The sequence below is a fragment of the Somniosus microcephalus genome, chromosome 33, assembly GCF_052327205.1.
Source record: "Somniosus microcephalus isolate GS21.2 chromosome 33, FLI_Smic_1.0, whole genome shotgun sequence".
NCBI classification, from domain to species: Eukaryota; Metazoa; Chordata; class Chondrichthyes; order Squaliformes; family Somniosidae; genus Somniosus; species Somniosus microcephalus.
Window position 1 is genome coordinate 14,979,011 of NC_141019.1, and position 27,800 is coordinate 15,006,810.

General features: G+C 50.6%; 1 protein-coding gene across 1 annotated transcript in view; it reads right to left on the minus strand.

Moving 5' to 3' along the window:
* Positions 1 to 27,800, minus strand: part of LOC147096975 (integrin alpha-5-like) — a 395,891-nt gene that overhangs the window by 19,006 nt on the left and 349,085 nt on the right. The window contains 3 exon segments of the mRNA XM_085972686.1: positions 1,982 to 2,095; positions 12,514 to 12,630; positions 27,301 to 27,462. Of these exon segments, the coding sequence (XP_085828812.1) occupies positions 1,982 to 2,095; positions 12,514 to 12,630; positions 27,301 to 27,462 (393 nt within the window).

A 27,800-nucleotide genomic window follows, 5' to 3' on the forward strand; every position in this document is an offset into this window, starting at 1 on the left:
TACAGCACGGGTTCGATACAGAGTAAAGCTCTCTCCACACTGTCCCATCAAACACTCCCAGGGCAGGTACAGCACGGGTTAGATACAGAGTAAAGCTCCCTCTACACTGTCCCATCAAACACTCCCTGGGCAGGTACAGCACGGGGTTAGATACAGAGTAAAGCTCCCTCTGCACTGTCCCATCAAACACTCCCAGGGCAGGTACAGCACAGGTTAGATACAGAGTAAAGCTCCCTCTACACTGTCCCATCAAACACTCCCAGGGCAGGTACAGCACGAGTTAGACACAGAGTAAAGCTCCCTCTACACTGTCCCATCAAACACTCCCAGGGCAGGTACAGCACGAGTTAGACACAGAGTAAAGCTCCCTCTACACTGTCCCATCAAACACTCCCAGGGCAGGTACAGCACGGGGTTAGATACAGAGTAAAGCTCCCTCTACACTGTCCCATCAAACACTCCCAGGGCAGGTACAGCACAGGTTAGATACAGAGTAAAGCTCCCTCTACACTGTCCCATCAAACACTCCCAGGGCAGGTACAGCACAGGTTAGATACAGAGTAAAGCTCCCTCTACACTGTCCCATCAAACACTCCCTGGGCAGGTACAGCACGGGGTTAGATACAGAGTAAAGCTCCCTCTACACTGTCCCATCAAACACTCCCAGGGCAGGTACAGCACGGGTTCGATACAGAGTAAAGCTCTCTCCACACTGTCCCATCAAACACTCCCTGGGCAGGTACAGCACGGGTTAGATACAGAGTAAAGCTCCCTCTACACTGTCCCATCAAACACTCCCTGGGCAGGTACAGCACGGGGTTAGATACAGAGTAAAGCTCCCTCTACACTGTCCCATCAAACACTCCCAGGGCAGGTACAGCACGGGTTAGATACAGAGTAAAGCTCCCTCTACACTGTCCCATCAAACACTCCCAGGGCAGGTACAGCACGGGGTTAGATACAGAGTAAAGCTCCCTCTACACTGTCCCATCAAACACTCCCAGGGCAGGTACAGCACAGGTTAGATACAGAGTAAAGCTCCCTCTACACTGTCCCATCAAACACTCCCAGGGCAGGTACAGCACAGGTTAGATACAGAGTAAAGCTCCCTCTACACTGTCCCATCAAACACTCCCTGGGCAGGTACAGCACGGGGTTAGATACAGAGTAAAGCTCCCTCTACACTGTCCCATCAAACACTCCCAGGGCAGGTACAGCACGGGTTCGATACAGAGTAAAGCTCTCTCCACACTGTCCCATCAAACACTCCCTGGGCAGGTACAGCACGGGTTAGATACAGAGTAAAGCTCCCTCTACACTGTCCCATCAAACACTCCCAGGGCAGGTACAGCATGTGTTAGATACAGAGTAAAGCTCCCTCTACACTGTCCCATCAAACACTCCCAGGGCAGGTACAGCACGGGTTAGATACAGAGTAAAGCTCCCTCTGCACACTCTGAACGATGTACCTTGGCTTCCACCTTCAAAGAGTCTCCTTTCCTGCTCCAGTGTAACATTACCCACACCAGCCTCCCTGCAGCGTGACAGTGAGATTGATCATTAGCTGCTAATATGGGGCAGGTTTGTGCTGTGGACTCCTGCCTGTTCGGAACTGGACTGAACAGGCCACACTCAGTTCACGCAGGACTCTTCCATCCAGCAGAGAGAGGAGGCTTTTATCCTGGGCTGGATTGGAACCCAGGTCCCCGATGTGAGAGGCCAATGTCTGACCTGCCCCACCCTATTCGCACCCAGGCGCCCCGGCAAACCTTGGCAGCAATGTGTTCAGCTGTGATGCCCCCATGTTCAAATATTCGACTGCCACTCAGTCTGGGCTGAGACACGGTCACTCAGATTCAGTACCAGTGAGTGACCAGAACCTACGGGGGTACGAGGAAATGAATTGGCAGGGAAAAAAAACCACACACACGCACCGTTAATTTTACACGCGGGATCATTTGAACGAGGGAGCGGAAGTTACCTGGAGGAAGGTCTGTGCCCACACTCGCGATCGGATTGTCAGGGCCACGATCCCGCCCCTCTTCAGCAGGCCCACCTTGCATATCAAGTTCAGACACTCCACGTGCTGGCAGTTCTGCCGAGAGAAAAAGGTGCAAGAGGCTGATTAATAACCAGAGCAGGGCACAGCTCCACCAAACCTGGCCCGTTTGCGACAAATGCAGTTGAAGTGGTTGCTCAGCACAGACAGATTCACTTTCCCCCCCCTTGTGCCCTGGGTGCTGGGGTTTGCAGATGGCACATACTTACCAGCCTCCAATCCTGGCCCAGTTGCATCTGAACTAAGTCAGGTTAGTCCTCTCTTGGCAGGAGTCTGTGCATGGGACATTTGCTGAACCACTGCTTTTTCTTCAATATGAAACCTCTTGCGACACCTCCTCCCCCTCCGCTGCTTGTTCTTCTTTCTCTGGAGCCAGCTCGTTTGTTTGCCCATCGACCCAAGAAGCATTGCTGCACGGGTTCCATTGCCTGGGCACCAGTGCCGTACCAGTGCCCCATCAACACGCAGTGCTGTCCCCTATACTTCAGGTCCTGTTCCTCCGAGCTGGGATCTCTGCAGCAAGTCAAACACGTCTGGCCCTTCATGTCCAGGACTCCCAGGTTAGAAGAACGCACCTGGTCTTCTCCCTCCATAACAGAACGGAGCCAGGGAACGGGCAGCCAACAGGGATCTGCCGTCCGACTAAGGCCACTTCTTCCTGCAATGTAATGAGGAGGAGCTGGTCTCCTGTGTTCAGATGGCCAACCGGAGAGTTGGAGCAGCTCCCACTGTGCCAGGAGCTGGTGTGCCACCTTTGTAAGATGCTCCGTACTGTAAAGGATTGCCCATGATTCCAAACGCTGCAGTTTGCAACGGACACAGCGCATCCAACTGACCTCCTGGACCTGGCCCATTGACAGGGCTACAAGGAGACTGGGAGAGGCCTGCAGGACGAGTGCAGCTGGAGACACTGTCCCCCTCACCAGCAAAAGCAAAATCCACCCTCAAAGCATCCTTAGGTTAATGCCAGGACTTCCAGTCCAGGCACCAGCACCACTCAGAGTGGCACAAGGAGTTACCAGAAGGACCCAAGTAGACATCTTGTGATTGCGACTCCCTGCACTGACAGAGATTCCCGCCTTCTCCACCCTACCCCTGTCAGCCACTGCTGCCCTCTTCCTGAGCTCCCCCTCTCCTGACCAGATCTCTCCTCCCCAACCCCAGTTATCACTGCCCCTACCCCACCTCTCCTCTTGACTGTATGTTGCTCCTGCTTCAGGTTATAGGCTGATTCAGAATGGTTAGAAAATTACACTTCCATCAAGTTCTGATACCTTATTGAACTCATGATATAAAGCCATTAACAGGACATTCAACTCAATCTCAAGCCTTTCGATTGCCAAACTGTCAGACAAAGCATCCTCTGTGTGTGTCACATGCACAAGTCAGAAGCTAACACAAAGGTCACTCCCTCAGTTGCTCAGATTCCAACCTGTGGGACCCAGACACATCCCATCCTCCAGACCCACTCCTCCCTATATTCCATTCCAAGCTGCTATGCTCAATCAAACATGGTTTCTGATCTTTACCACACACTTACCCAATCAGGACAAAGAAAGCTGATGGATGTTGGTTACAGGAACTACAGTCACAGACTGAAGTTATACTGCGTCCCAGTGGTGCAAGGTGGGCTCCTGGAGGGCGTCTCACATTGCTTGGCTTTGGTGAACTCCAGAGTGAGACTGGCACAGAATTCAGGAAAATCAGTACAGGAGAGAGGCCACTCAGCCCACCCAGTTTATTCTATCATTGAAACCAATGATCCCCTCATTGCAACATCGAACTCTTGACTGACTCCAGAGTTTTACCCTCCCCTCCCAGGAGCCCATTCCAGGTATTGGTCACTCTGTGTGAAGTGCTCTTTGACATCAGTCCTCAACTTGTCTTTCCCCAGGTGCTACCTGTGCCCTCTTGTCCTTGAACATGAAATAATGACTCGGGTTGAACTCTTTCTATGGGGTCCTGACTCATTAGCCTCCTTTCAAGGCTGAAGAGTCTCTCTAACCTCTGACCCTAGGGCTCAGCCCTGTGGCTCTTCTCTGCAATGCTTCTAGGGCCTCTGATGTTTTATCTGGTGTCTGACCAGAGCCCTGTACAGCTGGAGTCAGAGGGCCTCAGACTTGAACTATACTGATCGGGCAATAATGTTCATACTCCAAGTACTTTGATTGCTACAGTGAGTGTGCACCGTCAGTGTTCAGTCTGGCCTCACTCCCAGATCTCTGTTGACCTCTCTCCGCGACGGTTCAATTCCTTCCAAAATGTACCACGTTGTACTTATCAGCATTGAATTTCATCGAATGACAGCAGCGCCAATCCCTGGAGCACTCCTCTCAGTACCTCGCCCCAGTCTGACCTCACTCCTCTGAACGGCTGCATGCTGTGACATGAGTCAGTCATTCATGTGGAAATGACTTATGAAATAATACTGGGTGGCCTGCTGGTGGCGCTGTCCAGGGAGAGTATAAATACTCGGGCACGGGCCCAGCTTGCTCAGGACATTCTTTAACAGGAACTAGTGAAGGACACAACTAGACCTCCATGTTGTAAAACAGTTGATTAAAGCTTTGTTTAATACTTAGACCAAGTACCTAGTAGTTTTCTTACGTCAGGCTGTTTCCTCTTTCAGCCAATCCCTAATCTACATCCCAAGTTCTCACTTCATCGTAAGCTTGTGTGCCAGCCTTTCATGTGGAACTTTAGCAGAAGCTGTGTGCAAGTCTAAGCTCCCTACTGGCAACCTCCAGAGCTAGAGTGACACTTTCACATTGCATGCCTGACACCACTTTGCCCAGGTGTGAAAATGTCAGTCTAAGTCTGGTCTTGCATTCATCTTCAAAGTGTGCTGCGCACTTTCTTCAATGGGTTTCCTTCATACTTGGCTGATTTGTAACTCTATTCCTCACTCTCTATTCCCCGCCTTTCTCCTTCAATTTAAAAAGAATCTTGCTCCCCGAATCCTCTCTGTCTCGCTTCTAAAAGCAGCGTTTCTCTATTTTTGCTCCTCTTCCTTGCTCCGTGACCATATTTTCTACTTGTATGCAATTTGGAGCGCATCGCTCGGAGATCACCGAGGGTCAAAGAGCAACGCCGAGGGGCAGTGAGGTGCACATTGAGGTCCGGGAAAGTGACGCCAAATTGCCAAATCAGAAAGGGCAGCCCAAGTCAACAGGTGCTCTGGGAAAGGAGCAAAAGTCAAGGCCAAGGCTGCGGAGAGAGACTAGGCCCAGTGAGAGATCCTGAACAACACGATAACAGCAGGGGGGCTAGAGGGAAGAATGGGAAGCTGTCTTGGCGCTTACTGGTTTTCTTACTTTATTTGGGCTGGGGGGGGGGGGTGGCGGTGAGGCGAGAATAATGGGATTTTTTTCAAGCTAGATTATAAGCAAGTTTTTTTTTATTGTGAAATTTGAGCTATTTTGGCCAACTTCAACCAGGGCGGGCACGACCCTGCCCCTACAGACAAAGCTCTTAATAAACAGATCTGTCGTGGCAGAACTTCAGGGTTTGCTTGCGGTTTTGTGGAGTGGAGCACGAACTTCCTGCTGCTTATCCTCAGTCGATAAAGTTTCACAACTCTGGCAATCTTAATTTTCCTCTCCGCCAGTGGGAGCCTTTTTAAATAAAATTACGACTGATTTTCTATCCGACATCATTGCACGCGAGTGCGCGTTTCTCGAGGACACTCTCGACATACGCGGCCATCTCGTGACATCGACGGCCGGCCGCCAGCTTTGTGGCGCCAGCAACCATCTGCATTGCGAGTCACTTCCCCCCACAAGAGAGAGACTTCCCTTCAGCTTCTGCTCCCACCCCGGGGACCGCAGCCGTTGTCGAGGAACCACGCTCCAAACAAGGTTGTGCTTTTTTTTCCCCATTAACTGAAACACACACAAACCATCTGGGGCCTCTTTGGAAAAATGCATCGTGTTGGCAGCTTGCAGGCGGTCAGTCTTCTCGCTTCAGCCAAAAGAAACAAGGGCAGATTTATAGCACAATTCGAAATCTTCAGGAATAGCCAGAGCTCGTTGACCGAGATGTTCCTTCATCAAATGTTACCAGCTCATTAAATATTACTAAGTTCCTCATTAAACTGGAAGTGCGACTCCCACAGTCAGGAGAATGGGATGCTCAAGAGCATCTGCCCTTCCATCTGTTACAAAACGATCGTTGCCTTCTTTCAGTGTATTCACTCCAGTCGGAATCTCATGGCAATTCTTCAATCCTCCCATTCTACATCTGCTAACCATTTGTTTTTGTTTTAAAATCCCATCCTCGTAGCCACTTTGCTGCCAGTTTTAGAATGATTTCTCTTGAGAAGACATCCAACCCAGGCTCTCTGGTGAGGACGCTGAGGGAATCACCAAAACTCTCATCGAAACGAATCAATTGTTAATGTACCGGGGGAGAAGGGCCTTCAACTTTCCACAATCTTTTGGAGTTCCTTAAATAGTCTCATTTCTCAAGGTTTGTAGATGGCACTAAGAAACAGGAGGCAGTGGACATCAGGAGGAACAATGCAACCCGATGGAGGGGCTTGGATCTTTTTGGTAACTGGGCCATCGGCGGCAGATGCAATTCAATGTTCATTAATGTCGAACAACTAGCGGAACAGGCTCGCAGGGCGGAATGGCCTACTCCTGTTCCTATGTCCCGAGTATTGGGAGCAAGGAGCCAAAAGAAGGAAGATGCGTTAAATGGGAGAGTGTGACCAGACCAGATAAATCACTGAAACCATCAGCACTGAGCTTGGCTGCAGTGGAAATTGAGAAACAATGTGTACGGGATTGTATTAGCAGAGAGACAGAGTATACATTTAAAGAGGGACTCTGCGAAGGTTGATCTGGCCCCACCTGGAGTACTGTGTCCCGTCTGATCACCTGGGAAGGATAGTGAGGGGGACAATATTCATGATCCTGGGTACCAGGGACTTCTATTAGGAGTAAGGCAAGTGGTTTTACCATATTCACAGAGAAAAATGGAGAGAATCACTAAGTGCAATCGGCTGCCCGGAATTTTGAATTTGACGGCGGAATGATGGCAGTCTCGCAAGAGCCAGAGCGCGAGACCTCCGGACTGCGGAGAAACTTGCTGTAAATGCCGACTGTCCGCTCCCGCTCCCGGCCCCGCTCTGCCGATTTGGCGCAGCTGCAACGCTTACTTACGGGATGTGCCGACTGTACTGCCACCATTCCCGGCCTGGTCAGAATCGGAGGTAGCATCAAGAGTGGGAGTGGTGGCATTACGGTGCAACTTACGGTGAGCATTACAGCCGAGCATTCTCGGAGCTGGAGCAGAACCGGCGGCAGCAGCAGCAGAGTGGGGCCGGGAGCGGGCGCGGATTGTCGGCATTTACAGTAAGTTTCTCCGCTGTATGGAAGTCTCGCGCTCTTGCTCCAGCGAGACTTCCATGATTCCACGGTCAAATTCCAAGTTCCTGCTCTATTGGTTGGCTTGCTGCTGCTGATTGGCCGCGATTGGTTGGCTTGCTGCTGCTGATTGGCAACGGTTTGCTTGCTGCCGCTGGTGGGCCGCGATTGGTTGGCTTGCTGCTGCTGGTGGGCCGCGATTGGTTGGTTTGCTGCTGCTGGCGGTGGGTCGCTATTGGTTGGCTTGCTGCTGCTGGTGGCGGGTTGCTATTGGTTGGCTTGCTGCTGCAGGTGGTGGGTCACTATTGGTTGGCTTGCTGCTGGTTGTTTGGTCGCTATTGGTTGACTTGCTGCTGGTTAGCTGCTATTGATTGGCCGCTGCTTACTTTTGCTCACTGGCTGACTGCTCCCGATCACCGTTCCCCATTCTGCTGTTGGCTGCTCCAGCTCTCTGCTCCAGCTCCTTTTGTCTCCTCATCAGGTACTGTAAGGACTGTTAATATTACTGTTTAGCCAACAATCATACTGTTTAGATACAAACATCAGTTCTGTAGCTGTTCCCAGTCACGGCCCATGTGGTGTGTTTGGTCTTATGTGGACACTCTGCCTGTCCCTAGTCAGTGTGACCCATACATTTCTCTGGCTGTGTTTTAGGGATGTAGCAATGACAAACAAACCCCACAAGGCATACAGTAACAAGGGCCAACGAAAACATGAAAAGGTCCCCCTTCAACAGGAGAAACCAATATAAGGTTCAAGGAGGGGCAGCACAGAAACAGATTCATTTTTTGAAAACAACAAAAAAATCTACTTTCAAAACCACAGTCCACAAATTCTTAGCTGCCGCTCATCATGTACGCCTTGTGTTTCTGTTGTCGCGGTTACACACCTAAAGCATGTCTGGAAATCAAAACCAAAAGGTATCCCACGACCCACCGCTGATCGATTCTGCCAAGTCACCACATGGGTCAGCTGGGATCAAACAAAAGGCCCGAGCGAGGTTCCACGGGCAGAGGATGAAAGAGAAACTGGTTTGGGAGAGATCATTGGCCAGACTCTGCTCAATGTGCGGCAGTTATGACCGAGGCAAATCAGGCACTGGGGTGCATCTCAAAGGCATTGGACTACAAGAAGAGGAGTCTAACACTGCACAGATCAATGGTGAGTTCGGAGTATGGACGGCAGTTTTGGTCACCCTACCTCAAAGAATCAAAGGATTCCGAGAAGATTGACCAGGACAATTCCAGGCCTTAGGAGACTGAGGTATGAAGACTCAGGCAACTTAACTTACTTTCACTGATGAAAAGACCAAAATTCTAATGACCTAGGCTGACTTTTAAAATGCTCCTGTGTAGCTAGTCAGCAGGTTTTATGGTCAGTCGGTTGAATAACTCCCGACGTAGACTAGTTAGAGCAGCTAAGAGAGGGCAAGTCTCTGATTGCTAGCTCCAGACTGGGATGAAGAGCCTGAACTGCAGAGGACACAACATACATCACAGGAAGCAAAGCACATCATGTCTGACTTACCTTAAACATCAAGAGATGTTCAAACAAACCCAGAGCCCCTGTCCACTATAACCACAAAATCCTGCATTACTCTGAATGCATTTGGCATGGGGGGAACTCTTGTTTACCTAATTGCCCTGTTGTTGAGTTGTGGAATATGTTACCAGGGAAAGACCATTTGAATTGGATGGATTGCTGCCGCGATTGAAGGATCTGGTGAGATGGTTGTTGGGTGCGATGATCGCAGGTCTTGGTGATTTGCTAACAAATTGTTATATGCAAAGATCTCAAATATATCAGGGCTACACCTTGGTTTTGCCAACTATTAGTTTTATAACAGTTTTAACTGATTTTCCCTTCCTTCAATGGACGTCACACCCTTTCCCTGTTGGGAAGGCGGGCGATGTGCTCATAGCTTCTCCAATTGGAGGGGTACGGGAATTACAGGGCCACCACTCGGTGCCTCCCAAGTTCCATCATGTGATGCACGGGGAGTCCCCGAATGCCAATCTGCGTCTTGCCACCCCGTGGCGCAGCCCATCGGAGCTTCAAGCTGCTGCCCAACTTCGATCCTTTTTAATATTTGTGCCAACTCCCTCCCCTCCCCCCTCAGCAGTGTCTGCTCCATGGAGACCAGGCCCCAAGTTCTTGTCTGGACCTCTTCTCTGCGCTGCAAGGCAAGTGGGCACAGGACAGGCCGAGAACGAGAAACAGAAAAACACACACGCATCACAAATGTAGAATTCTAACAGGTCAGGAAATTCGTTGCCCCATCACATTTCCCCCTCCCCCACCTCTCCCGAGTCACTCGTCACGCGTGCATCTAGCTGGTACATGTTGGCAAGCTCTTCCACCAATCAGGGGCATTTGAGCCGAACCCTGATCTGGTCCTCACCAGCCAACATCCACACACGTGTAATTTCCAAAAGGATCACTGGACAGTGATCAGGAGCAGGAACCCTGGCTGATTTCCCCTCTCTCTAACCCAGGGGTCACTGGGCAATGATCAGGAGCAGGAACCCTGGCTGATTTCCCCTCTCTCTAACCCAGGGGTCACTGGGCAATGATCAGGAGCAGGAACCCTGGCTGATTTCCCCTCTCTCTAACCCAGGGGTCACTGGGCAATGATCAGGAGCAGGAACCCTGGCTGATTTTCCCTCTCTCTAACCCAGGGGTCACTGGACAGTGATCAGGAGCATGAACCCTGGCTGATTTTCCCTCTCTCTAACCCAGGGGTCACTGGACTGAGATCAGGAGCAGGAACCCTGGCTGATTTCCCCTCTCTCTAACCCAGGGGTCACTGGGCAATGATCAGGAGCAGGAACCCTGGCTGATTTCCCCTCTCTCTAACCCAGGGGTCACTGGACAGTGATCAGGAGCAGGAACACCAGCTGATTTCCCCTCTCTCTAACCCAGGGGTCACTGGACAGTGATCAGGAGCAGGAACCTTGGCTGATTTTCCCTCTCTCTAACCCAGGGGTCACTGGACAGTGATCAGGAGCAGGAACCCTGGCTGATTTTCCCTCTCTCTAACCCAGGGGTCACTGGACAGTGATCAGGAGCAGGAACCCTGGCTGATTTTCCCTCTCCCTAACCCAGGGGTCACTGGACAGTGATCAGGAGCAGGAACCCTGGCTGATTTCCCCTCTCTCTCTAACCCAGGGGTCACTGGACAGTGATCAGGAGCAGGAACCCTGGCTGATTTCCCCTCTCTCTCTAACCCAGGGGTCACTGGACAGTGATCAGGAGCAGGAACCCTGGCTGATTTCCCCTCTCTCTCTAACCCAGGGGTCACTGGACAGTGATCAGGAGCACGAACCCTGGCTGATTTCCCCTCTCTCTAACCCAGGGGTCACTGGACTGAGATCAGGAGCACGAACCCTGGCTGATTTCCCCTCTCTCTAACCCAGGGGTCACTGGACAGTGATCAGGAGCAAGAACCCTGGCTGATTTCCCCTCTCTCTCTAACCCAGGGGTCACTGGACAGTGATCAGGAGCAGGAACCCTGGCTGATTTCCTTTCTCTCTAACCCAGGGGTCACTGGGCAGTGATCAGGAGCAGGAACCCTGGCTGATTTCCCCTCTCTCTAACCAGGGGTCACTGGGCAGTGATCAGGAGCAGGAACCCTGGCTGATTTCCCCTCTCTCTCTAACCCAGGGGTCACTGGGCAGTGATCAGGAGCAGGAACCCTGGCTGATTTCCCCTCTCTCTAACCAGGGGTCACTGGGCAGTGATCAGGAGCAGGAACCCTGGCTGATTTCCCCTCTCTCTCTAACCCAGGGGTCACTGGGCAATGATCAGGAGCACGAACCCTGGCTGATTTCCCCTCTCTCTAACCCAGGGGTCACTGGACAGTGATCAGGAGCACGAACCCTGGCTGATTTTCCCTCTCTCTAACCCAGGGGTCACTGGACAGTGATCAGGAGCACGAACCCTGGCTGATTTTCCCTCTCTCTAACCCAGGGGTCACTGGACTGAGATCAGGAGCAGGAACCCTGGCTGATTTCCCCTCTCTCTAACCCAGGGGTCACTGGACAGTGAGCAGGAGCAAGAACCCTGGCTGATTTTCCCTCTCTCTAACCCAGGGGTCACTGGACTGGGATCAGGAGCAGGAACCCTGGCTGATTTCCCCCTCTCCCACTCCCCAGACCCGGGTACCCCCCCACTCCCCAGATCCGGGTACCCCCCGCCACTCCCCAGACCCGGGTACCCCCCTCCCTCCCCAGACCCGGGTATCGCCCCCCCACTCCCCAGATCCAGGTATCCGTCTCCAGGTCCTGTGTTGAGCCCAGAGACTACATATTGTAATAAGGAATTAACCCATTCCGGGATGGTGCCGTTCCACATCAGTGTAGCTCTCTGTCTGGGATGACTCCAAATGAGAAGGTCAAAGGCCAAAGAGCAATCAGCCTGTCCTTTGACCCAATAGGACTGACAGTGTGACACACAAGGGCCCTGTAACCAGCTCCATTCAGCTGTGAACGCAGCTCATTGTAAACAAGGGGGCAGAGACATGACCTTCGACCCCTTGTCCTCCTGCCCCCAGCAACAATCCAACCAACGCCTGAAAATGACGGCGGTCAATTAAAGTGCGGAATATCTCACAGGTTGGAGCCCACCTACAGCCAGAGAGTGGACAGGGTCTCTCCAGTCACTGATAGGCTATTCAATTGCTATTAGCAATTAAAACCGATAGACTCCGTTCACGTCCAGGATAAACTCGTTTGAGTCGCTGAATCATTCCATTATTGGGAGGGATTTGGCAGTAGGATCACCACAGCCTGCCAAGCCCAACACCAGACTTTGCCAAAAATCCCCGACTGCAGCCTTTTTTGGCCATTTCTCTCCACTAGTCTCCTGAAGGCACTCACTCCTAGCTAGGGTGCACCGGGCACCCTCCATGCGCACTAGGATCTGATTGTCTGTAGCCCCCAAGGTCACAATCGGCACCCAAAACATTCAAAGCCCCTCCCGCTTATTAATTCACAATGAAATACAGCGGGTGATCCCCTCCCACTACAAGGACACAAGACCAGGACTGCAGGCGTTCTCTCTCCCGCCCGTCTCTCAGTGACTCACCAGGCTCCCCGGCTCCCTCAGCCGCTCCCACGTTGCTTCCCGACGGCGAATGGAATGTTCCGGCTTCTCCAAGGTTGTGGTCAGTGTCGGGACCGCCTCCACTGGGGGGTTCTGCAGCTAAAGGGGTGGGCGGGGGGAAAGTACAGCAAGTGTTAGAAGAGCAGGGAGACTGGTGGTGGAGAGGCAGATGGGATACTGGGCAATGGCCGCTCTTCACAGAAATCACAGAAACCCCACAGTGCAGATAGAGGCCATTTCGGCCCATCGAGCCTGCACCGACACACAATCTCATGTCCAGCAGCCGCCTGAACAGATTGGGTTGATAATCCCTTGCCTAGTCCGAAACTAGAGTCTTAAACTTAATAGTTGCAATTACATAGGTACGAGGGGCGAGTTGGCGAAGGTAGATTAGAAAAATAGATTAAAAGGTATGGCGGTAGATAAGCAGTGGCTAGCATTTTAAAGAAATATTTCATAATTCTCAACAAAAATACATTCCATTGAGAAACAAAAACTCCACGGGAAAAGTGATCCAACCGTGGCTAACTAAAGAAGTTAAGAATAGCATTAGATTGAAAGAAGAAACTTATAATGTTGCAAAGAATAATAGTAAGCCTGAGGATTGGGAGAGTTTCAGAAACCAGCAAAGGTTGACCAAAAAATTGATAAAAAGGGAAAAAATAGAATGAGAGAAAACTAGCAAGAAATATAAAGGCAGATTGTAAGAGTTTCTACAAGTATGTAAAAAGGAAAAGAGTAGCAAAAGTAAACATTGGTCCCTTAGAGGCTGAGACAGGAGAAATTATTATGGGGAATAAGGAAATGACAGAAACGTTAAACAAATATTTTGTATCTGTCTCCACAGTCGAAGACACAAAAGGCATACCAAAAATGGTGGGGAACCCAGGGGCTAATGAGGGTGAGGAACTTAACGTAATTAATATAAGTAGAGAAAAAGTACTAGAGAAACTAATGGGACTAAAAGCCGACAAATCCCCTGGACCTGACGGCCTACATCCTAGGGTTCCAAAAGAGGTGGCTGCAGAGATAGTGGATGCATTGGTTTTGATCTTCCAAAATGATGAGAGATCGTGTAGAATGGGCCGATACTCTCTGGAGTTTAGAAGAATGAGAGGTGATCTCATTGAAACATACAAGATTCTGAGGGGGATTGACAGGGTAGATGCTGAGAGGTTGTTTCCCCTGGCTGGAGTGTCTAGAACTACAGGGCATAGTCTCAGGATAAGGGGCAGGCCATTTAAGACTGAGTTGAGGAGGAATTTCTTCACTCAGAGGGTTGTGAATCTTTGGAATTCTCTGCCCCAGAGGGCTGTGGAGGCTCAGTCTTTGAGTATATTCAAGGCTGAGATCGATAGATTTTTGGACTCGAGGGGAATCAAGGGATATGGAGAACAGGCAGGAAAGTGAAGTTGAGGTTGATGATCAGCCATGATCTTATTGAATGGTGGAGCAGGCTCGAGGGGCCGTATGGCCGACTCCTGCTCCTAATTCTTATCCCGCCCTGATCCACACTACCCTGCTTGTGTACTCTTCACACTTCTCACTGACGAGTTCTACCTGCTGTCCCGTGCTTGCAACAGTCAGATTCCCATTTTTCCCTTCTCGTTTCCAACTGAGAACCAGGTGTCTCCCTATTCCCACTCTCCATCCACAAGTATCCGGGAAGCATCACATCTGCTCCATGATCAACCATGTCAGGAGGTCCTGACATTGGACACCATTCCACCGTGGCTCAGTGGGCGGCACTCTCTAGGTGGGAGGGGCTAGGAGTGAGCAGGTGCTGCTGGATGCTTGATTATTGCAAGGAGTTGGAGTGAGTTTGTAAAAAGTTGGCGGTGGTTTTTTTTCAGGTTTTAGGGTCATTTTGGTCCTTAAGCAGCAGCCACAGGATAATGTTCCCAGGATAAATTTAATCAGGGGAGAAAATGTTGGGGGAAGGGAGAAAAAAAGGCCCAAAGGTTTGGGCCGGGACCCCAGGAGGTTTAGAAAAGAAAACACGGTGGTGGTTCAGTGTGAGGATAAGGAGATATAAGCTTGGGATATTATCCAGGTGGTACATGAGGACTGTGGCGAGGGAAGCTGCTTTGCCTGTCGACCAAAGCCGAATGTTGGGTTTGAGGTGACAGTCGAGAGGAGGTGGAAAGACTTTTACTCAGTTTGAAATTTGGCGATAAGTTCTTGGAGGTATCTCTGCTGTATTCTGAAGAGGTGGTGGTCTCATTCTTAAACCTGCCGGTTTATATAGAGGACAATGTGCTAATCAAAAAGTTGGAGTTGTGGGACATTAAAGTTTGCTCGGCAATAAAGAGGAGATACAATCCAGGAACGCAGGTAGCAGATGGAACCCGTTATGTAAAGGTGTGGTTCCCAGAGGGGGGTGAAGTCATTACCGTACAGCATGAAATTCGAGACAATGGAAGGAGTGCAGTACTTTCGAGTGCTGCACGATAACCAGGTGAAGGTTTGTTATTATTGTCTTGGACACGACCATCCTGTAAGAAACTGTCCGGACTTGTACTGTTATAACTGCGGCGAGTCTGGACACATCGTTTGGAGCTGCAAGGCGGCGAGCTGTGGGGTGTGTCACAGAGGCCCCACCCACTGTGAGTGTGAGGCAGAAGGAAGCCCCTTGAGTGATGAGGAGATGGGAGAAGGAGCAGGAGGTGTGAGTGGAACGGCCGGAGGAGCGGAGCAGGTGGAGGACACAGCTGATGAATGGAAGGAGAAAAGAGCACAGGAAGAGGCAGAAAATTGCGGAGCAGAGAACAGGATGGAGATAGTGGAAAACACACCAAGTATGGTGGAAAAGAACAAAGACAGCAGAGGGCAGCAAGGGTCGAGTGCAGACTCGAGCCTGTTATGTCCGTGTATCTTAATGTGGTGTCCTTCAATAATCAGACAACAGACTGCAGGGAACGATCAACAGGTGTTTACTGAATGAGGGTTACTCTAGAACTAATTGTACAGATCACTACTCAGGGTTTATATACAGGTGTGGTCACTGCCGGTACTACAGTATACAGGAGCTGTAAAAAGTAGTTCTCTCCTTAAAGGTACATACATGACAATTCCTCCCCTTTTAGATTAACAGTACCATAACACTCATTTAACAATTAAATATCAAACTAATTACAATTAACACTTTTAACATGCAACATTAGCTGAAAATAGTCTATTTATAAATTCAGTCTTTGGGGAGGCTTCCTGATCCTTTCTGGATAGCGCCTTTCCCAAGTGTCTTGCTCTTGGTGCGGAGGCGATTCTGGCCCCCCTGTCGTCGGTTGGTTCATCAGCTTCCAATGCTACTGTTTCTGGGGTAGATGCTACCTGTACGTCGGGTTCATCACCAGGTACGTATGGGCGAGGCATGGGGTTGACTTGTTCCTGTGACTCTAGGATCTGGTCAGCATGGCGCCTCACGATGCTCTCCCCAACGTCCACTGTGTACATTAGTGGGCCCTGCCGTGTGCATATCGTTCCTGGCTGCCATTTTTCTGTTCGGTAGTCGCGGGCCAAGACTGGTTGCCCTACATTGAAGCTCCTTGTTGGCTTCTCATGGATGTGCTGGAATTGCTTACTCTCAACATCTCTTCGTACGTTTGGTCTGAGCAAATCCAGGCGAGATCTTAACCTTCGGTTAAAGAACATCATGGCTGGGGCCTGGTTGGTGACTGCATGTGTCGCATTCCGGTAGGCGAACAGGAAATTGTCCACCTTGTGCTGCAGCGGAATGTTGTCATTGTACATAGCCTTTATTGCCTTCTTAAAGGTTTGTACGAACCTCTCAGCCAATCCATTTGTGGCTGGATGATATGGGGCGGATGTGTAATGCCTTACCCCATTCTTTTTCAAGAACCTCCGGAACTCTTCGGACACAAACTGTGGTCCGTTGTCGGAGCAAATCTGTTCTGGCAAGCCATTCCTGGCAAAAATGGTCCATAGGACTGCAATAGTTTTCTCCGTGGTGGTGGAGGACATTTTGATGACCTCAGGCCATTTCGAGTACGCATCCACGGCTATTAAAAACATTGAGTCCATGAATGGACCAGCAAAATCAATATGCACCCGTTGCCATGGAGATGAGGGCCACTCCCATGGGTGTAGAGGGGCCTGTGGTGGTGCATTTTGGACTTTCTGGCATCCTGAGCAGCTCTTGGTCAGGTCCTCGATTTGTTTATCGATTCCCGGCCACCACACATAAGCCCTGGCTAGGCTTTTCATTTTTACCCCTCCCAGATGACCCTCATGAAGCTCATTGAGCACTCTATCCCTTAACTTGGGTGGAATTACCACTCGGGATCCACACATCAAGGTCCCCTGGCATACTGACAGCTGTTCTCTTCTGGATGAGAATGCTGGCAACAGTGAGTCGCCATGTGCTGGCCATCCCTTCACCGTCAAATCATATACCCGAGACAGTGTCGGGTCATTTCGGGTCTCCTTCTCTATACCAGCGTTAGTTACTGGCAAGCATTCAATTATAGTCGAATGAAATATTTCGACAGGATCCACTGCTGGTGCTTCCTCCGCAGTAGGCAGTGGCAGGCGTGATAGCCCATCAGCGTTTCCATGCTGTTTCGTGCCCTTATACTCGATTTCATATTGGTGCGCCCCTAGAAAAAGGGACCATCTTTGTAGCTGTTGCGCAGTCATCACCGGAACGCCCTTCTTTGGATTAAAGATGGAGACAAGTGGTTGGTGGTCAGTCAGCAAGGTGAACTTCTGCCCGTGCAGATAGTGATTGAACTTTTTCATTCCCCACACTAGGCTGAGGGCCTCCCTGTCAATCTGGGCATAGTTACGCTCGGCTGAGGTTAGTGATCGCGACGCAAAGGCTATTGGCCTCTCTGAGCCATCCGAGAATTTGTGCGACAGCACCGCTCCAATGCCGTAGGGTGACGCATCACATGCCAACCAAATTGGTAATGCCGGGTTGTAATGGGCCAACACCTCTTTCGATGTGATTAGTGTTTTGCTCTTCTGGAAAGCTCGTCTACATTCGTCACTCCACTTCCGTGGCACCCCAGTTTGCAGTAGGGTGTTCAGTCGGTGTAGTATTGTAGACAAATTCTGCAAGAACTTATGGTAGTAGTTTACCAGCCCGAGGAACGACCTCAGTTGTGACACATTTTCCGGTGCTGGAGCCTTGACTACTGCCTCAATCTTCTCTGGGGACTTATGTAACCCCTCTTTATCGATAACGTGGCCACAATGCGAGATCTGTTTTCTAAAAAACTCGCATTTGGGGCGGTTAGCTCCGAGCCCATATTCCTGCAATCTAGTGAGCACCTGCTCCAGGTTGGCAAGGTGATCACTGTCATTTTCGCCCGTGACCAGGATGTCGTCCAAATAACACTGGGTCCCTGGGATCCCTTGCAGGACTTGTTCCATTGCCCTCTGCCAAATAGCCGGAGCTGATGCTACCCCGAATACCAGCCGGTTGTATTGGCAGAGACCTTTATGGGTGTTGATTGTGAGGTATTTTTTTGATGCTTCTTCTACCTCCATTTGCAGATACGCCTGGGCCAGATCAATCTTAGTGAAACGTTTCCCTCCAGATAGCGAGGCGAAAATATCTTCAATCCGCGGAAGTGGATATTGTACGGTGTGAAGGACCGGGTTCACTGTTACCTTAAAGTCCCCACAGATGCGAACCTTCCTTGGTTCCCCAGGCGTGCTGCTCAACGACTTTTTCATCACAGGGACGATGGGTGTAGCCCACTCGCTCCAGTCTACCTTGGACAGTACACCTGAATGTTCCAGACTCTCCAGCTCTGTTTTGACGGCTGGGCGGATCGCATAAGGTACCGGTCTGGCCTTAAAACATTTTGGGATTGCGTTTCCTTCAATTTTAATCATCGCTGTCATGCCTTTTAGTGTTCCGAGTCCTTGCTGGAACACTTCTTTCGCGTCATTTAGGATCTTTGACAGTCGCCCAGGTGTGACGTCATCATCCTTTTTGTCAGCCACAGTCAGTGCCTGTATGGAATGCCAATCCAGTTGTATTTTCCAGATCCATTCACGTCCCAGTAATGGTGGTCCTCCATCTTGCAATACATACAGGTCTAGTTTTGTGTTTCCTTACCGTTATATATAACGGTCACCCTTATTTTTCCTTTGGGGTAGACTTTTTGCCCCGTGTACGTCTTCAAGACAATCTTTGTATCTCTCAAGGGTATATGTGAGAATAGCCGCTTGTAGTCCCTTCGGTTTATGACTGTTAGGGCTGATCCTGTGTCCAATTCCATTTTCACTTGGACTCCTGCTATCTTGAGCGTGACCCAAATAGTTTGGTGATCCTCCGTTTTGATCACATTATGTAGTTTCAGACAACCCAGCTCCTTGCTTCCGGAGTCTGTATCACTCTTCTGTTCATCTGAACTACTCTCCGTCACCTTATGTACCTTCTTGTACTTCTCCTGTGGAGATTTCTTGCTGCTGGTTTTCTTTCCCGACCTGCAGACTCTTGCTTTGTGTCCTACTTTTCCACACTGTCTGCACACTTTGTCCTTGAACCAGCAATCATTATGGTCATGTGTTGTTCTGCCGCAGCGATAGCACTTCACTGTTCCGTATGACATTTCATTTGTGCCATATTCTTGCGGTCTCCGTTGTATCTCTGCAGCGCCCCGTGCTGCTGCTTCATGTTATACTGCAATGCTGAAAGCCTTGTCCAGCGTAAGATCCTTTTCTGATAGAAGCCGTTTCTGGGTTCCTTCACTTTGAAGCCCACACACAAACTTGTCCCTTAAAGTATCTGCTAGTCCCGTTCCAAACTGGCAGTGTTTCGATAGCTTGCGCAGTTCCGTTAAATACTCAGCATTACTTTCATCTTTATGCTGGTTCCTTTTGTGAAACTTAAATCTTTCTGCTATCAGCAGCGGTGTGGGGTTTAAGTGGTCCTGTAGGATTGACACTATGTTTTCAAAATCCTTTTCTACTGGCTTCTCTGGGGTTACTAGGTTTCGTAGTAAGCCATACGTTTTTGCACCCATTGAATTCAACAATACCAGCGCTTTCTTGTCATCTGGCGCTTCATTCGCCTTGCAGTATACTTCTATGCGTTCGACATATGTCGTCCAATCTTCGACTTCATTGTCGAACGCTGTGATACTGCCACTCTTCGGCATTTTTGGGTGTGGTTAGACTGGCTTAAAATGGCGTCTCCCGCGCTTTCCTTTCTTCCCCGCTGCGGCTTAAAATGGCGTCTCCCACGCTGCTGCCAACGCCGCTCTCGGCGGTCCTCGTGGCAAATGGTGATGCCCTGTGGGTTTCGTGCGCTGCCCGTGCGCTGCTGCCAACGCCGCTCTCTGCGGTCCTCGTGGCAATGGCAGCGCCTCGCGTTTTCCTGCGCACCTCTCTCCCCCGTTGACGCTGCTCGGCCCTTGAACACCGGCTGCGCTCTGCTCTGCTCTCGTCTCTCTCCCTCGTTGACGCTGCTCGGCCCTTGAACACCGGCTGCGCGTTTTCCTGCGCGCCTCTCTCCCCCGTTGACGCTGCTCGGCCCTTGAACACCGGCTGCGCTCTGCTCTCTCTCCCCCGTTGACGCCGCTCGGTCCTGAACACCGGCTGCGCCTTGTGCGCTCTGCCCTCTCTCTCTCCCCCATCGACGCTGCTCGGCCTTTTCCTGTGCCGCTCGGTCGGCTCTAGCCCGTCGCTGTCCGGGAAGGGTCTGCGCAGTACCTGTTGCCAGCCCGTTTCGCTGGACCACCGTGACTGGAAAGCCAAGCCTGGCTCTCGACAGCCTCCCCTGCGATGCTCAAATCTCCGCTGGATGACTGGGCGGTTGCCCGTGGTCGACGCTCGTGCTTCTGGACTCGACCTTCTTCCACTGTTCTCCAGGAGCGAATCCCTGGGAGGTGATGCAGAGTTGCAGGTAGGTTCGAATCTGCTCGTCGCCAATGTTACGTCCGTGTATCTTAATGTTGTGTCCTTCAATAATCAGACAACAGACTGCAGGGAACGATTCAACAGGTGTTTACTGACTGAGGGTTACTCTAGAACTAACTGTACAGATCACTACTCAGGGTTTATATACAGGTGTGGTCACTGCCGGTACTACAGTATACAGGAGCTGTAAAAAGTAGTTCTCTCCTTAAAGGTACATACATTACAGAGCCTTAATACGGTTCAGCTCTCCCTAAAGAATCTGGTGTCCGCGGGGGGAGAGGAAGCGGGAGTGAGGTGCCGGGTAAATGTAAGTACTCCAAAGAAAGATGAGGAGTTGGACATCTTGGGGAGCAGGAGGGGGCAAGACAAGAAGAGGGTGCAAGAGGCAGGAGCCTTAAAGGGGCAGCAGGACGGGAGCAGGGAGACAAAGATGCCAGAAGAGACCAAGATAGGTGCAGATGCGCCATTGTCCGAGAGAGAGAAGGATCAGGGAGCAAGGGTCAGAGGTGGAGATGAGCCCGAAGGGCGCGGCACTGTTGGAGAAACCGCGATAGCAGGAAGACTCTCTAAGGGAGATGATGTATCTGACGGGGAGCAGGGACAGGAGGTTACAGAAGAGCTCGAGAGTGAGGAATCAGAGGGGGACAGAGACATGGAAGTGGGGGGTGTGATGGCATCATGTGGAAAGGGAAAGGTTAGTGAGGGGCAGAAGGAGGGAGAAGGGGCAGCTCCTGGGCCCAAACCTAATGTAAGGAAGAGGCTGAAACTGCAGGGAAGGTTCAAACAGGAGGTGAAAAAGAGTCGGAGGCTGCAGGAGAAAGTAACAGCTGGCCGAAAAGTTGGGAAGGAGCATGAGAGGAGGTAAGGGCCGGAGATTAAATGATGGGGGTATTACCAGGCACACTTCCTTTATTCAGAGCCATGATTACTGATCAATTTTTAAAGTACAATCGATTAATATATGTTAAGGGAGACAAATTAAACTTCAGGTTTTGATGTTAATATGTGGTGGAGGAATGGCTGTGCAGAGCGGTGGAATTAATTTGTATGATACAATGGAATGATCACGATGTTGTAAATGTTTTTAATGTTCAATAAATAATATATTTTAAAAAGTGGGTGGCACTCTCGCCTCTGAGTCAGAAGATCATGGGTTAAAGTCCCACTCCAGAGACTTGAGCACATAATCCAGGCTGACACTCCAGTGCAGTACTGAGGGAGTGCCGCACTGTCGGAAGTGCCGTCTTTCGGATGAGATGTTAAATCAAGGCCGCATCTGCTCTCTCAGGTGGATGTAAAAGATCCCGTGGCACTATTTCGAAGAAGAACAGGGGAGTTCTCCCCGGTGTCCTGGGGCCAATATTTATCCCACAATCAACATCACTGAAACAGATTATCTGGTCATTATCGCATTGCTGTTTGTGGGATCTTGCTGTGTATAAATTGGCTACCGTGTTTCCTACATTACAACCGTGACTACACTCCAAAAGTACTTCATTGGCTGTGAAGTGCTTTGGGACATCCTGAAAGGTGCTATATAAATGTAAGTTTTCCTTTTTTTAAAATTCCTCCCTCACCATTGCTTAACCTAGCACCTCCCCAGTAGGCAGGGTAGAAAGTGGAGAGAGAGAGAGAGAGAGAGAGAAAACTGCAGCTCAGTACAGTACACTGCGAGACTGCCTGAGGGCATGAATCCAATCATTCACTTATTTGCTAAGAGTCCTCTGCTTGGCTTGGCCCACTGACCACACCCAGTGCCTCGATGGGGCCTCCAATCCTCGGCTGCCTTCAGACACCTCTGTGCTGTTTGTTGTCTTTTCAAAGCAGATTATCGGTGCTGTTGGGGGCAAGTCTCCATTGAGCGTCAGTACCAGCCAGGGCCTGCAGGGGTCAGTATTCCCCACAGACCAGTGCCAACATCATATCCAGGTGCGACCAGCAGGAACGGTTCAGTGGAGCCGGGTGGGGGGGAAGAGGGGGAACAGGTTACATGACGGACCCTGCCGGAGTCGGGACGGGTTGCCATGCCGACAAGCCGTAGACATTTCCTTTCAGCTGAAATTACAGGGAGACATTCGGCACATTCTATGGGTGGGGGGGGGGGGGGCGGGGGGAGAGGCATCAGGGAAGAGGGGAAGCAAGAGGCATTTTGAACCCGACTATTCAAAGATTTGGCATCTCCGGGGACGGGGGGCGGGGGGGGGAAAGAGAGACGGGAGGCGAGGGAATACACAATGGGGAGGGCAGGGAGCAGATCACTGGGTGGGAAAAGGGACACTGTGGCCCAACACAGAGCGGGGAGACTGCGTCTGCTCAGTGACTGCTCCCCTCAGACCCATGGACAGTCGCTCAACACTTCTACCAAAGCAGCAAATCCTGACATTCAACTCCAAACGGCTTAGGCCAACAGTGAGTAACACTATAGGAAGTGAAGCTCGGGCCCATCGGGATCTGCCCAGAATGATATTCGACAGATACAAACCACTGCCCTGTTCCCATCGCACGTCAATCTAAGGGGACTGGGGGTCAGTCGCTCTCCTTTCCCCCCTGGGACCGAGAGTGTTTGATGGGACACTGTAGAGGGAGCTTCATTTTTAAAATTCATTCTCGGGATGTGGCAAGGCCAGCATTTATTGCCCATCCCTAATTGCCCTTGAGAAGGTGGTGGTGAGCCACCTTCTTGAACCGCTGCAGTCAGTGTGGTGAAGGTACTCCCACAGTGCTGTTGGGGAGGGAGTTCCAGGATTTTGACCCAGCGACGATGAAGGATCGGCGATATATTTCCAAGTCAGGATGGTGTGTGACTTGGAGGGGAACTTGGAGGTGGTGGTGTTCCCATGCACCTGCTGCCCTTGTCCTTCTAGGTGGAAGAGGTCGCGGGTTTGGGAGGTGCTGCCGAAGAAGCCTTGGCGAATTGCTGCAGTGCATCTTGTAGAGGGTACACACTGCAGCCTCGGTACGCCGGTGGAGGAGGGAGTGAATGTTTAAGGTGGTGGATGGGGTGCCAATCAAGCGGGCTGCTTTGTCCTGGATGGTGTCGAGCTTCTTGAGTGTTGTTGGAGCTGCACTCATCCAGGCAAGTGGAGAGTATTCCATCACACTCCTGACTTGTGCCTTGTAGATGGTGGAGAGTCTTTGGGGAGTCAGGAGGTGAGACACTCGCCACAGAATACCCAGCCTCTGACCTGCTCTTGTTGCCACAGTATTTATGTGGCTGGTCCAGTTAAGTTTCTGGTCAATGGTGACCCCCAGGATGTTGATGGTGGGGGATTCGGCAATGGTAATGCCATTGAATGTCAAGGAGAGGTGGTTAGACTCTCGCTTGTTAGAGATGGTCATTGCCGGGCACTTGTGTGGTGCGAATGTTGCCTGCCACTTATCAGCCCAAGCCTGAACGTCGTCCAGTGGGTAAGTAACCGGGCAATTTTAACTGCCCGCTCCCGGTCTTTGCCAGGTGTGTAGGATTACCCCCTAGGAAGAGGAACCCCAGTTGATTCGTCTCCCTCCTGCATCCAGGGACACTGAGACCAAATGTAGCAAAGCCTACCACCACCCTTACTCAACATAGACCAGGGCAGAAACCTGGGACCCTCTGGTGTGATTGGCTCAGTACCAGACTGAGGAGGGGGGGCGGGGCATCTAGACACCGAGCCAACTGGGAACCCCAGAACTTTGCTATCTTAAAGCACTGAATAGGTTTCCTGAACGAGTGTGCACGGAGCCTTGACACACGAGCACAGCTTGTGCTGGACTCGGCTATATCCCTTTCAAAGTCACTGCACAGGTCAAACATCCTTCCAGGGACTGCTGCCTCTGGACACAAGGGATTTCACACACGGGCCTCTTTGTGATTTCGGGCTCACACAAGATGCAGCCCGATAAAGTCACTTGGACTCCTGCTCCCCACAGAATAACTGAGTCTCTTGTGGGTCAGAGTTCAGGGCACCATCTGGACACATATTGTGCCCGACATTCTGCTCAGGAAGCTGGCGCAAAGGGCTGTGCGTCAGCCACAGGTATCCGCCCTGTGCCACTCTGGACCCATTGCCCACGTCCTCTTGCAACACCCAGGCCCAGGTAATTAAGCAAGGGGATCCAAAACACCACTGGGACCTTGAGCACATCAATTGGACAGCTCAGGCTGTGATTTGGTGTTTTGCCAGAGTTTGGTTTTACTCTGGAGATGTAAGGAGTCATAGAGTCATAACAACACAGGAGGCTGCCATTCGGCCCATCAAGTCCATGCCGGCTCTCTGTAGAGCAATCCAGTCAGTCCTATTCCCTCGCTCTATCCCTGTAGCCCTGCAAGTTTATTTCCCTCAGTCTCCCCTTGAAAACATTGAGTGTCTCCGTTTCTACCACTTCCGTCGGCAGCGAATTCCAGGTCCTCACCATTCGCTGTGTAAAAAAGTTTTTTCTCATGTCCCCCCTGTATCTCTTGCCCAAAACCTTAAAACCTATGTCCCCTAGTCCTTGTACCATCAACTAGTGGAAACAGCCTTTCCCCGTCTAGCCTGTCATAAAGACATAAAGTAAGACTGACTGGGGATAAGACTGAAGCCTGGGGCTGGATTTGGACTGTTCCCTGCAGCTGTTTGCAGTTGGTTGGGGTGTTCAGAGGATCTGGCTGCGGGTTTAATGAGGTGCTAATCACGGCACTCTCCATCTAAGTGAAGTTGTGTTTTGAAATGAAAGAGCCGAGGTGGCAGTGATTTTCTGGAGAGGTTCGTAGCGGAGGATTCTGAATGAACATACAGTTTGTTTCAGCATTTCTCTGGGTTCTGTCACAGTTGTAACTTCCATTCAGTGCTGTGGGCCTCGTGGGTTTTATGCAATCAGTAATGAAGAGGAGCACTGGTCATGTGACTCATCTTGTGACTTGGAGAAGCATGGAAGGGCAGTGACCCTTGAGGCCATCTCATTCTGTAATTAAATTACCTGCTCCATTAACATCACAGAATAATCAGTCAAAAACAAGCTGGCTCCTTGGGTGTAGGCCACAGCTTGGTTACTGCACTCACAAATCTGGATCTCCTCCCACACTTCACAGAAACCAGGGCAAAAACTAATATTTACGCAGCTTAGAGAAGCGATCCAAGCCTACCAGCTGGCTTTTTCTCCAAGGTTCTTGGCACTTCCTGTTCAAGTTCCCCCCCAATCCAGTTTCCAACCCTCCTGTGACACACAGACATCCTGTCAGAAATAACAACAGAAAACGCTGGAAACACTCAGCAGGCCAGGCAACATCCGTGGAGAGAGAAACAGAGTTAACGCTTCAGGTCGCTGAGCTTTCGAAAGGGAAAGCCGGTTTAGGGGCTGGGAAAAGGAGGAGGGGATGAAAGAACAAAACCCTCCCCCTTTTCCCAGCCCCTAAACTTGCTTTTAAATCTATTCCATTTCCTGCTTTTTTCTAGCTCTGACGAAAGGTCTTCGACCTGAAACGTTAACTCTGTTTCTCTCTCCACGGATGTTGCCCTGGCCTGCTGAGTTTTTCCAGCGTTTTCTGTTGTTATTTCGGACTTCCAGCATCCGCAGTATTTTGCTATCGACATCCTGACAGACCCTGATGTGACCCACTGTCGTTCCTTGACCTCTCTGCCACCTTTGACACCACTGACTGCTCCATTCTCCTTCACAGTTCTCTCATGGTTCCACCCGCTGTTGATCCAACAGCCTCGTGGCATCTCCAATAGTTTCTGTTCCCGAGTCCCCACTGCTGCCTCTGGTTTTCCCCCAAGCCTCTGTCTTCGGACCTTCCTATACATCATGTACAGGTTACTCTGGGCGACGTCATGCGCAAGTGTCGGGGTCAGCTTCCGTACGCATGTTGAAGATACCCAACGCCACCCCTGCACCACAATCATCAACTACAAGGTTGTTGCTGCACTGTGTTGTTCAGCATCAAGTACCAGATGAGTGGAAATTTCCATCACCTTTAGCCTGAAGACACTCTCGGACTCAAGCCAGCACCTCTGGCTCCATCGCCACCATCTGCCTCAGCGGCCCACTCTGCTGGTGGGCATCAGCATCCGTTTGATGCCCACAGCTGGTTCAGCACTTCCATTGGTGGCACACTACCCACTTACACCTCAATCTCCCTCCCTACAACCTCCTCCACCACTATTGAAAGCCAACCTGTGCTACCTCCGGCGCCCAATTTCCAAAGACATTGGCAAAGAATTCAGCCCAGTGAAGGGGTGAGCGGGAGAGCGCGGTGTGAGCACGTGACTCAATTGAAACTTATAAAATTCTAACAGGACTAGACAGACTAGATGCAGGAAGGATGTTCCCGATGGTCGGGGAGTCCAGAACCAGGGGTCATAGTCTAAGGATAAGGGGTTTTTAGGACAGAAATGAGGAGGAATTTCTTCACCCAGAGAGTGGTGAACCTGTGGAATTCTCTACCACAGAGGGCGGTGGAGGCCAATTCATTAAATATATTCAAGACGGAGTTGGATATATTTCTTAAGGCTAAAGGATCAAGGGATATGGGGAGAAGGCAGGGACAGGGTACTGAATTTGGATGATCAGCCACGATCTCATTAAATGGCAGAACAGGCTCGAGGGGCCGAATGGCCTACTCCTGCTCCTATCTTCTATGTTAACAGTGTGATTTCCAGATCACAGGAGAATCAGTGGAAAAAGGAGCTCAGACTTCAAGCTCGACAACTGCAGGGAGGCTCCGTGATATCATCAAACTGCAAACAGTAGATGTAAAAAAAGGAAAACAGCACATGGGCAAATCTGAATTGAATCAGAAGTTGCTGGAAGTACAGAGCAGGTCAGTCAGCATCTGAGAGAGCCCAGGCAAGGGAACACCGAGGTGTATTCTGATGAAGGGTCCATACCTGAATCGTTAACCAGTCTGTCACTTACCTTCAGCTGGAGAGCGTTGAGGGGGCTGCTGGCTGTACAGTTCAGGAGGGGTCCATCTGTTTTGTAATCGGTGACATAGAGTAGGCGCTCATTTTGAAACTTAATCGGGCAGGTCACGTGCAGGATAGAGTGACTGATGGAGCTGGGACCTTTGTTGGAAAGCTAAAGAAATACAGATGGAGAGGGATTTAAACCTGAGTGAACACAGACTCAATCTTACAACATTAGTGACCATATTCAGCATAGAACACAGGGACCAATTAAACCAGGCAATACGCAATCCACAGACTAGATACAGAGTAGAGCTCCCTCTACACTGTCCCATCAAACTGTCGCAGGGCAGGTACAGAACGGGTTAGATACAGAGTAAAGCTCCCTCTACACTGTCCCATCAAACACTCCCAGGACAGGTACAGAACGGGTTAGATACAGAGTAAAGCTCCCTCTACACTGTCCCATCAAACACTCCCAGGGCAGGTACAGCATGGGTTAGATACAGA